This window comes from Furipterus horrens, unplaced genomic scaffold (assembly GCF_987537825.1).
Source record: "Furipterus horrens unplaced genomic scaffold, mFurHor1.1.pri manual_scaffold_11, whole genome shotgun sequence".
Classification (NCBI taxonomy): domain Eukaryota; kingdom Metazoa; phylum Chordata; class Mammalia; order Chiroptera; family Furipteridae; genus Furipterus; species Furipterus horrens.
The window spans coordinates 17,457,999-17,472,491 of NW_028327181.1; the positions used below are offsets into that span (position 1 = coordinate 17,457,999).

The following is a 14,493-nucleotide window of genomic DNA, read 5'->3' on the forward strand; positions in this document are numbered from 1 at the left end:
CACACACACACACACACACACACACACACACACACCAAGCATTTAGCAAGCCCTCAGAGAAAAGTCGCAATGTAGTCTTCTAGTGTTCTGGAGCAGTAGCAAACTAAACACCATTAAGAAAGAAAAAGAAAAAGAGAAATAAATTCTGCAAAGCTACCGTGCCCTGGTAGAGACCAAACACCTGACCATGGGACAGTCAACTACCTATGCGCCAAGGCATCCACATTATTGGGTGCATTCCTGAGGAACCTGAGCTAAGACAGCAGGAGAATCCAAGGCCTTAGCTCCTCTACTCAACCTAGATGCCTAATTTATGTGAATTGGAGTAAAGAGACAGGCAGTAATTCACTCAGGCCTCCCCTTGCCCAAATGCCTCTGTCCAGTTTCTGCCTGAGAGTCATAGGCACTTAACTGACCTCCGGAGAGAAAATGACTCCGGACCAGAGGAAAGAGGGATTGCAAATAGGGAAAGCCCTGCAGGAGTGCCTCTGTCATTGGTGATATTTTCACTATGGACACTAGAGGGGGCTGTGGGCCAGTGCCTGGGAAAACAAGCTCAGCCGTGAAAGGGTCCTCTATTCCCCGGGTCCCACTACCACGTGGTCACTTAAGTAGAACAGCTCAGTGGCTGTGACAAGGCCACACTGCTGAACAACGGTGAGAGTAGAACTCATTTGCATGGCAGCCCCACCCACACGTGGTAGGAGTTATAAGGAGAGCTGTGCAGGCCGAGTCTGTGCTGCGGGGTCTTGAGGAGCACAGCAGTGAGGCATCTACACCATGGCCTGGGCTCCTCTCCTGCTCACACTTCTGGCTCACTGCACAGGTGAGGGGAGACTCTCTGGGCTGGGGGCTGGGGGTCAGTGAGAGCGGCCACATGGCACCTTCATGGCCCCTGTACCCATTCCTGACCTTGGTCTCTCACCTGTTTTCAGGGACCGCTTTCCAGGCTGTGGTGACTCAGGAAGCGTCACTCTCCACAACTCCTGGGGGGACAGTCACACTCACCTGTGGCTCCAGTGCTGGGGCTGTCACCACGAGTAACTATGCCAGCTGGGTCCAACAGGAGCCCTACCAGGTACCCCGGGGCCTAATAGGTGGTACCAGCAATCGAGTACCCGGGGTTCCTGCCAGATTCTCCGGCAGCCTGCTGGGAGACAAGGCTGCGCTCACCATCATGGGGGCCCAGCCGGAGGATGAGGCCATGTACTACTGTGCTCTGTGGCACAGCAACCATTACCACAGTGACAGACGCGGGTGGGGAAGTGAGACAGATACCCCCATGCTCAGTGCACTGTCTGCCCCCGAATATTTCCTTTCTGCGTGTGCAAAGCAGAACACAAGACCTCAGAAATGTGTGTGCTATGTGAGAGGGACATGAATCTTTGGGGACCAGAGGGCACCCTGCTGTTAGAAACCACTCAGACAGCCCCCAGGGACCCCACCTCCTGGTGCTCATGCTCTTGGGTGAGCCCCTCCCTCGAGTGCGGGCTGCACTGAGTGAAGGGCTGGTGAGTCTGAGCATTTCAGGATGATGCAGGAAAAAGGCAGAAGGAGCTGTTATGAGGTGGCAGTAACACACAGAGCTTCATCTGGGCGGCACTGGGGAAGCTTAGCTGAGAGGCGAAGTCCCTCACAGCTACAAACCTTCGGATACAGCGGCACAGGGCCGACACGCAGGGAAGGGGGGGGGCAGCCCCCAGGTGGAAGGGAGTCAGTGAAGGGCTCACGTGTCCCCTGCATGCCTTTCAGCAGCATGGCTGGGAGACCCTGGGCCAGACAGCCACGAAGGGCAGCAGCAGTTTAGGGGCCATCAAAGCCCAAGCGTTTTCTCATCTGTGGCCAGCACACACCGAGTGCACTTTCGTGGGGTATGCAAAGCAGGCAGGCCCTAAATGGATACACGTGGGTTTATTTGGTCTGTATTTAAAGCAATTGGATATGTAAAGATTTGATTTTAGTTGTAGGCAGGCTTAGGCTCATGGCTGTAGCACGCTGCGAAGAAGAAAACATCCTAGGGGCCAGGATACAGACACATCAGCAACCCATTATATAACAACTGAGTTCTAACAAAAAGGACACAGAACTGAAATGCAATGTCACCTCTGATACAGGTTTTAAAAAGACAGTGGCCTGTCTTGGTTGTTTTCTCTTGATTTCTCTTGGATTGCTTGTCCAAGATACCCTAACTAAGGCGACCTCATGAAGAAGCCCACCTGGTGAGGAACCGAGGCCTAGAACAGCCATGTGACAAAGCAGGTCCAACTGCTCCAGTCAAGCCTTTGCTGTGTGGTCCCTACTGACAACTCACCTGCAAGTAAACACTAAGCAGTTTAGCAAGCTCGCACTCCTTTTTGGTTCCACTCCCCGTGCCCAACCTACAGCATCCTCATTCCATATGTATCGGTTATTTTAGATACAGGTTTGTATGAATATGCTTTTTAATTCTTCTCTCTTTCCTCCTTTCCTTCTTCCCTTGTTTTCTCTCCCCCTTTTCACCGTTCTTCCTTTTTCCTTTTTACCCTCGTTTCTGTTGATAATAAATCTGCACGTAAATTCCATGTTCTATATCCCATATCTTTTCTACTTCTTTATTTATTGATCTAGTACAAGTTCAATATTGACTATGAGTCAGGCCTTGTTCTGAAAGGTGCTGAGGACACAGACAGATGAGCTCATGGAGAATACGTGCTAAGAAGGAGACACAGGCCAGGAAGATCCATTTTGTAGAAAGTGGTAAGTGCTGTGAGAAAAAATGAAACACAGAATGGAAATAAGGAATGACATAGGGATACAATTTTAATAATCTGGTCGATATGATGTTTGTGCAAAAATTGGGGGAGGGGAATTAGTGCTTCTTTTTGGTGCAACAATTGCTCTCAATACTTTGTTACCATTATTATTCTTACTTAAATCTCTGAGAACATTGAACTTATTTTAAATCTCGATGTTCTATTTCATTAGATTCGTGTTAAAATGTTGAGTCAACACCTCTTTCTATAGTGTGTGTGTATTGCTATAGGCGTCTGATTATGTTTGTGACCATTCCATGGGGATTTCATCTACTCAGATTTAAAAAGTACAAAGAGAAAGAAGGCACTAAAGCCCAAGGTTTAGCCTGTGTTACTGCCAGGAACAGAATTCAGGTTTTACAGTGCAGTCAAGTCCACCCTCTTCTGTTGCTTTACCCCATCTGACTGACTATATATAGGCCCCACCCCCATCTCCCTTAGCTTGCTTATCTTTATTTTCCTGTAACTGTAGGGCCTAGAGGAGGATGAGTGAAGGAAGAAATACTTTAACACTGCCTGCTGTGCTGTTGATCTCTGCTGCTCTATTGTTAGGCTACAAATTCAGCGTGGCCTAAGCTGGAGACAGACTGGTATGCAAAGGACAGGCAGCTGTGAAAGGGCTGCCAATGCCCCTGGAGATGAGAGATCAAAGGTGTGGAGCCATGGAGGAAAGGTGTGGGCACACTGACTTGTCACTAATCAGGAATGAGTTGCTTTTTTTGACTGCTAGTCTATGTTCTCCCAAACTTTCCTTTGAAATTAAATAATGTTGAAAAGTGTGAGTATAACATAAGTAATAAATGGCCAATGTACAGCTGTTTAATAATCTTACCTTTGCACATATTTTGACAACATATACTATTGTTGGTGGAAATCAGGCTCTTCCACAGCATCGTGAGAAAAGCATTTCGCAGACTTATACATGGGATATTGTGATGTGGCAAGATGATTTATTCGGGTAGAAATCTATGCCTGTGTCCCATTTTTCTCCATCACACCATAGAAAAATCAGGGTGAAGACAAAGGCCAGCATCCAGAGTTTCTGTTTCTTATTAAAGCTTAGCCCTGTTGAGCCCATGCAGTCTGCTGTGGGCTCCCCCCCCCCCATTAGCTGCTAGACCCACATGGTCACATGCTCCCGGGCAAGAGAGATGCACAAACACACAAACAAACAGGGTGAGTGTGGGTCGCTGAGCAAGAGAGAACTTTTTTGTTCCTCTGGGATTATAGTATTTTGGGCTTGGGGAAAGACCAGGAGCTTTTTCAAAACAACCAGTCATCTTTCCAAGCTTCTGCAGGCTTATGATGAGTCCACTCGCTAGTTAGATTGACAAGCCTCCATGGTCAAGCACCTCTGCCTTTGCCATTTTAACTTATGTGGCACATGGCTTACCTCTCCCTGCTCCCCCATGCTGGAGGGAGAGCAGTGCTCCTGGAGAGATTTCCTGTGTTCCAAAGATTAAGTCTCCTCTGCAGCAGTATTCTGGAATGTGTCAGAGTCTGTAAATGCTGTAGTTCCCTGGCTAGGCAAGCAGGCTTATGCTCCTCGGTTTCCCTTTACTCTTTTTTTTTTTTTTTTAATATGCTTTATTGATTATGCTGTTACAGTTGTCCCAATTTCTTTTCCCTTTGTTCCTCTCCACCCAGTGACATCCCTCCCTCCGTTGTCCGCCTCCCCCTTAGTCCATGCCCATTGGTTGTGCATATAGTTCCTCTCAACATCTTCCTGTCTACTCCACTCCCTCCTACTATGCTTCCTAATTCCTGCACCATCTCCTTCCCTTTCCCCACTTCCCTTTCCCTGCTGACCTCCCCCCATAATGTCCCCCATACCTATCATTCTTTTCCCACTCTCGTTGCCTACTTAGTTTGCCTTTGTTTCAGTTCCCTAGCTTCTGTTATTGGTTGTTGTGATACAGCTTTCATTTTAATGTTCATAGCTTTGATCCTTTCTCTTAAGTAAGTCCCTTTAACAACGCATATAACAGTGGTTTGAATCTGATGAACTCCTTCAGTTTTACTTTGTCCTGGCAGCACTTTCTCTGCCCTTCTATTCTGAATGGCAGTTTCGCTGGATAGAGTATTCGTGGTTGTAGGTTTTTGCTTTTCATTACTTTGAATATTTCTTGCCAGTTCCTTCTTGCCTGCAGAGTTTCTTTTGAGAAATCAGCTGACAGTCTTATTGGGATGCCTTTGTATGTAATTCTCTTCTTCTCTCTTGCTGCTTTTAAGATTCTCTCTTTAGCCTTAATTTTTGACATTTTGATTATAATGTGTCTTGGTGTGGTTCTTCCTGGGTCCATTTGTTTTGGAACTCTCTGTGCTTCCTGGACTTGTAAGTCTATTTCCTTCCCCAAGTTAGAGAAGTTATGCTTCATTATTTTTTCACGTAATTTTTCCACTTCTAGTTCTTCTTCACCTTCTGGCAACCCTATGATTCGGATGTTGGCCCGCTTATAGCTCTCCAATAAGTTTCTGAGCCTCTCCTCATTTTCCTCACTTCTCGTTTCCTCTTTCTGCACTGGTTGACTGTTTGTTCCTTCCCTATGTTCCAATTTATTGATTTGATCCCTGGTTTTCTCTCCCTCACCACTAGTTTTGTATGTGTTTTTGTTCATTTCAGCAGGACTAGCCTTCATTCCTTCCCTGTCTTGTTTAAGATCTGCTGTTAGGTCTATAAGCACTTTTATATGCAAAGCTCTGAACTGTGCCTCAGAAAGATTTTCTATCTGCTGCTTTGTTAGATTAGAAATTTGCTGTCTGGTCAGCTGTGTCACCGGGATCTCTATCGTGATCTGTGCCATCCTGAACAGTTTTGTGTCTACCTTTGCTTCCTGGGGAGAGCTGTCACACCTCTTATGCTATAGGAGGGGGAGCCCTGTGCACTCGTCACAACCGGCGTTTTCTGCGGGGGTGGGGGTCCAAGATGAATTCCTGCCGTTCAATCTCTGCTGAGAGATCAGGAGCCTCCTCCTCCATCCCCACCCACACCGGGCCTCACAGTCCAAGGCAATGGGGGTCTGCCTTCCCCAGCTTTGGAATTGCAAGCTGATGGGTCTGGTCTGCAGCTGGGGGTGCTCCCCAGGCGCTTCTCACTTCTCCTTAAATACAGGTGTCTGTGCTTACTGCTGTCCTGCCACCGTCATTGCTGCTGCCGCCGCCAGCACGGCTTGACCTCTCTGCCCTGGCTTCGCCCCTCCTACCTGTCCGGATGAGCATCACTTCTTTATAACTTCATACGTTGGACTTCCATTTATTTTCTGGAACTTCTGGTTATTGCTGGTTTTGCGGTAGTTGTATTCCTTCTTAGTTGTGGAGGGAGACAAGGTGTATCAGTCTAGGCCTCCATCTTGGCCAGAAGTCCTACTCTTTCTTATTAATAACTAGCTAACTACGTATGGTAACAATATCCTTCCAGGTTTTTGTTTTTCTTGTTTCTATATAAGTATTAGTTAGGGTGGGGCAGAGTGAAGGTTTAGTAGCGGAACTAAGAAAGAGAGAAGGGTCAAACTATGATTTATCTCATAATCCAGTTTCCCATTTAGTAATACAATCAACATCTCTGCATGCTTTGGGGTATTCTTCACCTATTTAAATCATTACTTATTCAGAGCACTGTAGGGATTTTATGTGTTTTCTCTATTACATTCTGCATGTTGAACTTTCAGACTACTTCTATTCATATAACGAGTCATTTCCTTTGTAAAAACTCCTAAATTTCTCGCTCAAAACAGTATGCTAAATATTGTGCAGATCTCAGTCTCTCACCGCAGAGCTATGGGTAGGCATTAAACGCAAATAATAATAAACTTTAATAATAAGCACCTCCCATATTTTGCAGGTCACAGAGTCCTTTCCTGCTTTGCACTTCAAGTTGAAATCCTCCAAGATGCATAAAATTCATGAATACTTCCTAGGGTCTAGAATGCCATTTTTATTGACATGGCCAGCTGACCTGCTGACAATGGTATAGTTCAGATGCCTGCTAAAACATCAGAAGGGCCTTTAATTCCCAAACCAGGATCTCTCTCTCTCTCTCTCTCTCTCTCTCTCTCTCTCTCTCTCTCTCTCTCTCTCTCTCTCTCTCTCTCTCTCTCCCTCTCTCTCTCTCTCTCTCTCTCTCTCTCTCTCCCTCTCTCTCTCTCCCTCTCTCTCCCTCTCTCTCTCTCTCTCCCTCTCTCTCTCTCAATCTCTCTCCCTCCCTCCCCTAAATAATGACAAAGACAGTTTGTGCTTCTCATCTTTTAAATGCTCCAGATTTCCCTTCTTGTCTGGGTTCCCCAAGCCTAACCTCCCTGCTGGACTGGCACAGTTTTTTATTATGTGTCTGAATGTGGGCTGGTCTGGGAAGCAAAGTGGAGATGTAAAAAACCAAACAAAACAAAAAAACAAAAGTTTAAGCCAGAGTAAGTTGTTAAATAAGAAGGGCGCCATACTTCCTTGGCCCAAAGAAGTCACAAATGGGGGGCACTGTGGGTCTTCTCAGAAACCTGAGTGGTTCACGTTAATGAACTGGACGCTGAGAGGTTAAGAAGTTGTTTCCTCCCACGGGGAAAATCCAGAGTTAAGAGCCACCCTGGGCCTCCCCTGGACAATAAGGCTGCTCCCTGGACCGGGGCAAGAATTGCAGGTGGTGGTGGTGGTGGTGGTGGTGACATGGGGGAGTTAAGGGCTTTGATTTGTATAATGTATCACACAAACGCCCAACCTTTACCAAAAGAGGGAAAGCAATTTAAAAGTCATCAGAGGGGCGAGCACTTACTGTGGAGCCAGTGGGTCCCTGGAACACCCACACCATCTCGCCTAGATTCTTCTCTTCTTCTCACTCGCTGCCCAGGTTCATAGAAATTTCAGAGAGCAGTGTTCAGAGTGATCTGTTTTCCTTCCTCGTTCCTAATTGGATGTCCATGGGTTTTTTTGTTTGTTTCAGGAGTCTCTTCTCAGGGTATGGTTACTCAGGGGTCCTCCCTGACCAGGAGGGACAGTCATTCACCTGCAGTTCCAACACTGGAGTAGTCACCAGAGATGATCCATAATGGAGCCAGAAGAAGCCTCATCAAGTTTCAAGGACACTGATTCATCATATAAAAGCAAACATTCATGAACCCCTGCTCACTTTCCAAGCTCCCTGCTAGGGGCAAAGCTGCTCTCACCCTCTCAGAGGCCCACCCCAAGGACCAGGCTGAGCACTACTGTTTGCTGGTATATCCTGGTGCTTGCCTTGGTGAGAGACCCTGATGAGGAATGGTGAGGCATGAATCTGCCTGGGTCTACATATGAGATCTCTTGAACTGGGTATCAAATGGAAGACATTTTAGCTCTCAAGGCAACCTAAATACTAGCTACTCATTGAGAAAAAAATAAATAGTTCAGGGAAGGAAGCTAAAATGGTTCAGTGAGTATTTTGGGAGAAGATAGGTCTAGAAAAACAGAACCCAAATATTTTGTTAATCGATAAGGAACAACAGAAGCTTCACTAGATAAGAGTTCATGATCAAGTATTGTTTTCCCCCCAAAAAAAGGATCTCTCGAAGATGTACTTCTGACTGCTAGTAGCAAAGAAAACAAGCTCCTTATTTTATATGTTTTCAAAACAATCAGGTTCACTGCATAAAATCTTGATGTGTTTTTTTAAATAAGTATTGTTTCCTAATTTGTAAAGATCAAAATAGTTAAAAAGTTGGATTTTTATAGAAGTTACTATATTTGTCTTTTTTCTTCAAATATTTTCTCCAGATCACAAAGTATACACAAATGTGTGTCCTGATAGTTTTATTTCTTATTACTCAAATCTTGCAAAATTTTTGAGCATTTAAGTTATTTCCACTTTTTGTAAGTACAAACTAAAACCTTGAATTTTCTTGTATGCTAAATTTTGATACATAAAGCATTCATTATGTAAATTTTTATTGAATTTATAAAATCTATGAAAGACTGTGACATTATTGCTTTTTTATTCATTTTGAAAGGTTTATACCAATTGACATTCCTTTCATCACCCTCTCACTGATGCAGACATTGTAATTCCTACAATATTCATCAATAAGATATCACAGTTTTAATTTCCATTTCTATGTTTGCTGTTGAGATTGATGAGTATTTTGCATTTGTTTATTAACTAGCTATAATTTTTCTTTGTGAAGCAGCCAGGTTTATTCTCTTTACAATAATTTTATAGTAGTGCATTAGAGATTTTTCTTAGTAATCTTTAGAAACACTTCAAAAATATTTTAATTATCTTTCATAATTTCAGGCAATAATTTTGCCACTTTTTATGCCATAAAACATTATAAACATGTTACATTGTCCAAAAATAAGTAGACAAAAACTGTAATATAAATTAGTTACCTACAAAAAAGAAAAGATAAATTATCTGGAAGGCTGAAAAAGAATCTAAGTTGTTATACTTTTTAATGTTTGAACAATGTGAATATATTATATATTCAAAGTTTTTAAATTTATGTACTTAATTCTAAAAAAAAATCTCATCTCAAACTGGTGTCAACCACAATGGCAAACTAGAGAGTGGGAAGGTATCCCCATGACCATTAACTAGGTTTTCTCAATTCCTTGTGGAATGTCATGAAATTTCTAATGTTCCATTCTCCCTGTGGTAGCCTCCCAGATGACCCCCAAGGATTCCCTGCCCCCTGGTATTCCTGTGGTCCACTTCTTTATTATGTCAAGGTTGGTCTGTGTGACCAACAATATACAACAGAAGTGATGATATTTCACCCTGAAGCTAGGTTGCAGCTTCTTCCTTGCTCTCTTAGACTGCCAGAAGCCAGATGACATGCCATAAGGAGCACGTGACAAGGAACTGAGGCCTCCTGCCAACAGCCAATCAAGTTTATAAATTGATTGACATAGTCCATTCAAGCTGCTCTAACAAAATACCAAAGATATGGTAGCTTTTAAGCAATAAAAATGTATTGCTTATAGTTCAGAGGCTGGCAGTCCAAGGTCAGAACGCCAGCATGACCAGGTGAGGGCCCTCTTCCAGGTCAGACTTCTCATTATGTCCTCACATGGAAAAGGGGCAAGGGAGCTCTGTGAGATCTCTTTTATGAGAGCAGTAATACTACTCACAAGGTTCTACCCTCATACCTAATCACCTCCCAAAGGCCCCGCCCCCTAATACCATCACATCTGGGGGTTAGAATTTCAACTTAAATTTGGGAGGGAGATAAACAGACCATAGTACTAATCCTCCAGCCTGTCAAGTCTTCAGATGATTGTGGCTGCAGCCAACATCTCAATTGCAACCTCATGAAAGCAGTAAAACCAGAAATACTGAGTTAACACAATTCCAAATTCCAGGTTCTTGAAAAATCACAAGATAAATATTTGTTGTTCTAAACTGGTAAGATCAGAGTAATATTTTATACAGTAACAGATAACTAATACAAATTTTGTGCCTGGAGGGGAATGCTGCTGTAATACTGTATCTAAAACATGGCAGTGGTTTTGGAACTGGGCGGTGTGCAAAAGCTGGAAGGACTCTGAAGAGAATCAGTACAAGCCCTATTTGGTGGGGGGAAAAAAACTGGGCTCAATGTGGCTTAAAAGGAAGTGAGGAACATGTTATTAGAAAATTGAGAGAGGAGTTACGTAGTGGTGGAACGTTTAGTAACAGCATCATCACCTGTAGTGATACGAAAAGTAAAAAATGGACCTGAGTCACCTTCAAAGGTGAAACATAATTACCTTCCCCTTGATATGTGGACTGAACCTAGTGTCTCCCCCCTAATGAATAGAATATCATAGAAATTACAAGAGTGAAACTTCGGAGACTAGGTCATAAAGGCACTGCAGACTCCTTGCTCACTCCCTTGGCTTCACTCCCTCTAGAAACCAGCTAGCCATGACTTGAAGACACTCAGGTAGCCCAGTGGAGAGGCTCATATGGAGGAACAGGCTTTCTCCCATCAGCCAGCAAGGAACTAAAGTATCCTCGCATTAGCCATGTGAGTGAGCCATCCCGGAAGCAAATCCTCGAGCCCCAGTCAACCTTTCAGGTGACTGGGACTTCATGAAACCTTGGAGCAGAATGACTCAGCTAAGCTGCTCCTGGTTTCCCAGCTCTGAGACACAGTGAGAGGTAATAAGTCTTAGTTCTGTGGTAATTTGTTGTACACCCTGGCTGGTTTGGCTCAGTGGATGAGCGTCGGCCTGCGAGCTAAGTGTCGCTGGTTCAATCTTCCAGTCAGGGCACATCAGAGAAGGAAAACTCTGACTCCAAAAAACCTCCGCTGCCTTGCGGCATACCTCTTCAGGGGAAAGGCTAAGGGAGTAAACCCCGACAGAAAATCCGGAGCCGGAGTCCCTAAGGCGGTTTGACGTTGTAGTCAACACCTGCAACTCCTGCGGCGCACCTGAAGCCAAGCTGTATTGACTCCGTCTTTCCCTTGGACCCTTCAGCTGCGAAGAGAGGGGGGGTCTGCTGCATGGGCAACAGCAGACCCTCCATATCACCCTGCCCAGGCTCTGTAGCTTCACTGGAGAGGACACTCCAGCGTCAACACGGGAGGAGACAGATACCGTGTCACTCCCGAGTCGGACTGCACAACCATTCTCGGCGGTGCAGATAGACTCTTAAGAAGCTACACCATCGTCTCTCAAGACGGACGGCTGCCGCCGCCGCCGCCGACGACGACGAATTTGTTGTACATCAGTAGATAACCGATACACTCCCAACTTTGAGCTCTGTCTTTAACCCAGTGGCTCTTCCTGTTTATTCTGGCTTTAGCATGATTCCTGCTGGGTCAGTTTAAGGGAAATCCCCACCCTTAATAGCTGATCAAATTCCTTATCACCCTGGCCTGTCTTCAGCAATAATCCTGTCAAGTTGTCTTAGCCAGAATCTACCTCACCCCTGAGATTTCCTTAAGTTATTTCCCATCCACTGACACCCACCCTGTTCCTAGCTATAAATCCACACTTCGCAACTTGTGGAGTCAGAGTTAAGCTCAGTCTCTCTCCCATATTACAAAATCCCATTTTATCTAGTGGCATACTAGTCCTTCCTTGAATAAAGTTTTCCTCACCATCTTTAACAGTGTCAAGAATAATTTTTCTTTAACATTTTGTTACTAGGAATTTTTCTCAAATGAGCATTTTCATACCTTTACCTTTTATACTATATTCATTTTGAGGGCTAGATGTTTAGATTAAAACACTTCATATTTTTACCATAGAAACAAAAAAAATCCTTTTAAAATAAGTTATGTAGTAATTTGAAAAGGATGTGTATATAAATAGACATGTCAGTGTATAACAAACACACACCTTCAAAGCTCCAAGGAAAACTTGATTCTCAGCCTGCAACTGTTAATAGAATTTACCAAAAAAAGTATGGAGAATTAAAACTTAAATAAAAATGAAAATATGCATCAAAATATTTGGGATTCAGATAGGCTATAATCAGGTCAAGTAGTCTTAAATCCTGTAATATAGAAAAAAAATTGCTTTTAAAATAAAAAGCCATAAAAAGAACAATTCTTTAAAAAGTAGGTATATAATGAATCAAGACAAAAATAGAGAATAAAAACTACTTGGGATAATAAATCAAGAGCTGCTTCTTGAAAAAAGTAAATCAAACATTGATAAAACTGTGGCAAATCTAATGAAAGAAAAAGAAAATATATTTCAACATTAGAAATGAGAAAGGGAATAATATGCTGAGTAGTGGATAATACTCAACACCAAGTAGAACTATTTTTGCTTCAGGAAAGGAAGGAAAGGAAGGTTTCTAATAGGAAAGCTGTGAATCCAGCCAAGCAAAACCCTGGGTCAGTAAAGAAAAAGTAAATGATTATCTCAATAGATGTCATAAACTATCCAATAAAACTAAACAACAATTCTCTTTAAACATTCGAAATAGAAATTCATTAAACAATATACTCATTACTTTTAATGGTAAAGCATTTCTCAATAAAATCAAGAACAAGAAATCCTATTTTCATATCATCATTTAGGAGTTCTGGCCAATGCAATAAGATCCGAAGAGTTTACATCGTAGTGCTAAAAAAAAAAAAAAAAATTTAACTAAACTAAAAATGTGCCATGTTATCGATGAAAAGACAAATACTAAAAACGTTTTTTTCGAAAGAACATTTTATTACTATAATTGCTATTTTACTTACAATTTTTGGCAACAATAATAAAATAAGATTTATCTGAAAGAACAAGCAAGCAAAATAGACAAGGTAATTCACACAGGGTAATTACAAAATAGTAATCTTGACAGCTATTCAATATATTTGTAAACAAAACAAAGTGACATTGCCTTAAAAAATATAGAGGTATCAATAGAAAAACAGAGAAAGCTCCTGAAGGAACTCAACTCACTACATTAATTTTCTTTTGGTTGCAGGCACAGAAATGGACTCAGCTAGCTCAATTCTTAGAGAGAAGCAAAGTCCTTAATGATTGTTCTTTCCCAGTTTTTTGTGAAAATCTAGGAACTTTAACTAGATCAGAGAGAGGAGAAAGGAGAGGGGAGGCATAAAGTGTCTTTAAGAGGCGAAAAGGGGTAGGGGCCGAATTTCAGTGTCTGTCATTTTAAGAACATTGATGAAGCTCAGTGAATCAAAGGAAATGTCCAACAATTGAGGTAGCAAACCACGCAGGTCTAGGGGAAGAGCTTTCTAAGACAAAGAATAGCAGTTGCAAAGTCTTTGGATTGGGGAAAAAATGTGATTTGCTTGAGGATAAGCAAGGCCAGTGTGTCAAAAATAGTGCATCACTGGGGAAAATGATAGAGTAGCATGGTACAGAATGAGAGAGAGAGAGGAGGCAGGCAGGGGCCACGTCACCAAAACCTTGGCAATAAACAACAATTTGCACTCCTTAGAGGCATAGTTTAGTAAAGGAGCAAGCAGCAGTAATAGTTAATAAAACTAAGCAACCACAAACACACAGAACTAAAGCATATCATATTTTTACCAACAAAACAGAATAAGGGAGGTAAGTATGCAAAGTCTGGAGCTCTAGTTAATACACAGTAGTTTCCACCTGACACTAGAACAAGTAGAATTCTCATTCTCTGTCTCTCTCCACCTAAATAAAGGGGTTCAGGCTAAAACTTTAGCAAAGTGCCTTGATCCAAGCAAACTAACTGAAAAGGCCTAGTTAAATGTTCAAAGTGCAAATCAATCTACCAGTCAAGCATTGAGCACATTTATACACTGAGATTATTATCAAAATCAGACAATATACCCACAGCTACCTTGCTGTCTGTAGTCCTTCCTCCCCAACTCTAAGAGGCATGCTAAGGCCCTGATTATCACTTCCCAACTTTTAGGGAAAGCTTAAGGAATTTAACTAGATTGAGGAGGGAAGAAAGGAATGAAGAAAGATAAGGTGCCTTTAACAAGGAGGAGAAAGCAGTGGGGGAAATATTTTTCCAGGCTTAGATCTATGGCCAGGCTCCCAGATTCCTTGAATGGCGCACAGAAGCTCCTGGGTACCTGGGTTGGAGTGGAGGAAGGATGGCACCAGAATATACCGAGAGAGACTCAACCCGGGAACCCACAGAAGCAATACTTATTGAAATAAAAGGGTCATTTCTTGCACATTGGAATGGGTCAAGTAAGACCCAAACAGTATTCATTTCACAAAGTGGGAAATTATACACACAAGAGAATAATAACCATTCATTATAATACATTCATGTCCAACAAGGCAAGATACAAAACTG

General features: G+C 42.9%; 1 gene segment (V, D, J or C); it reads left to right on the forward strand.

The window, feature by feature from the left end:
* The first annotated feature begins 749 nt into the window (after positions 1–749).
* LOC149997089 (immunoglobulin lambda variable 2-like) lies at positions 750–8,430 on the forward strand. The segment is given in 3 exon segments: positions 750–826; positions 936–1,257; positions 7,723–8,430. Coding segments are annotated over 3 exon segments (474 nt in total).
* Positions 8,431–14,493: the final 6,063 nt, after the last annotated feature.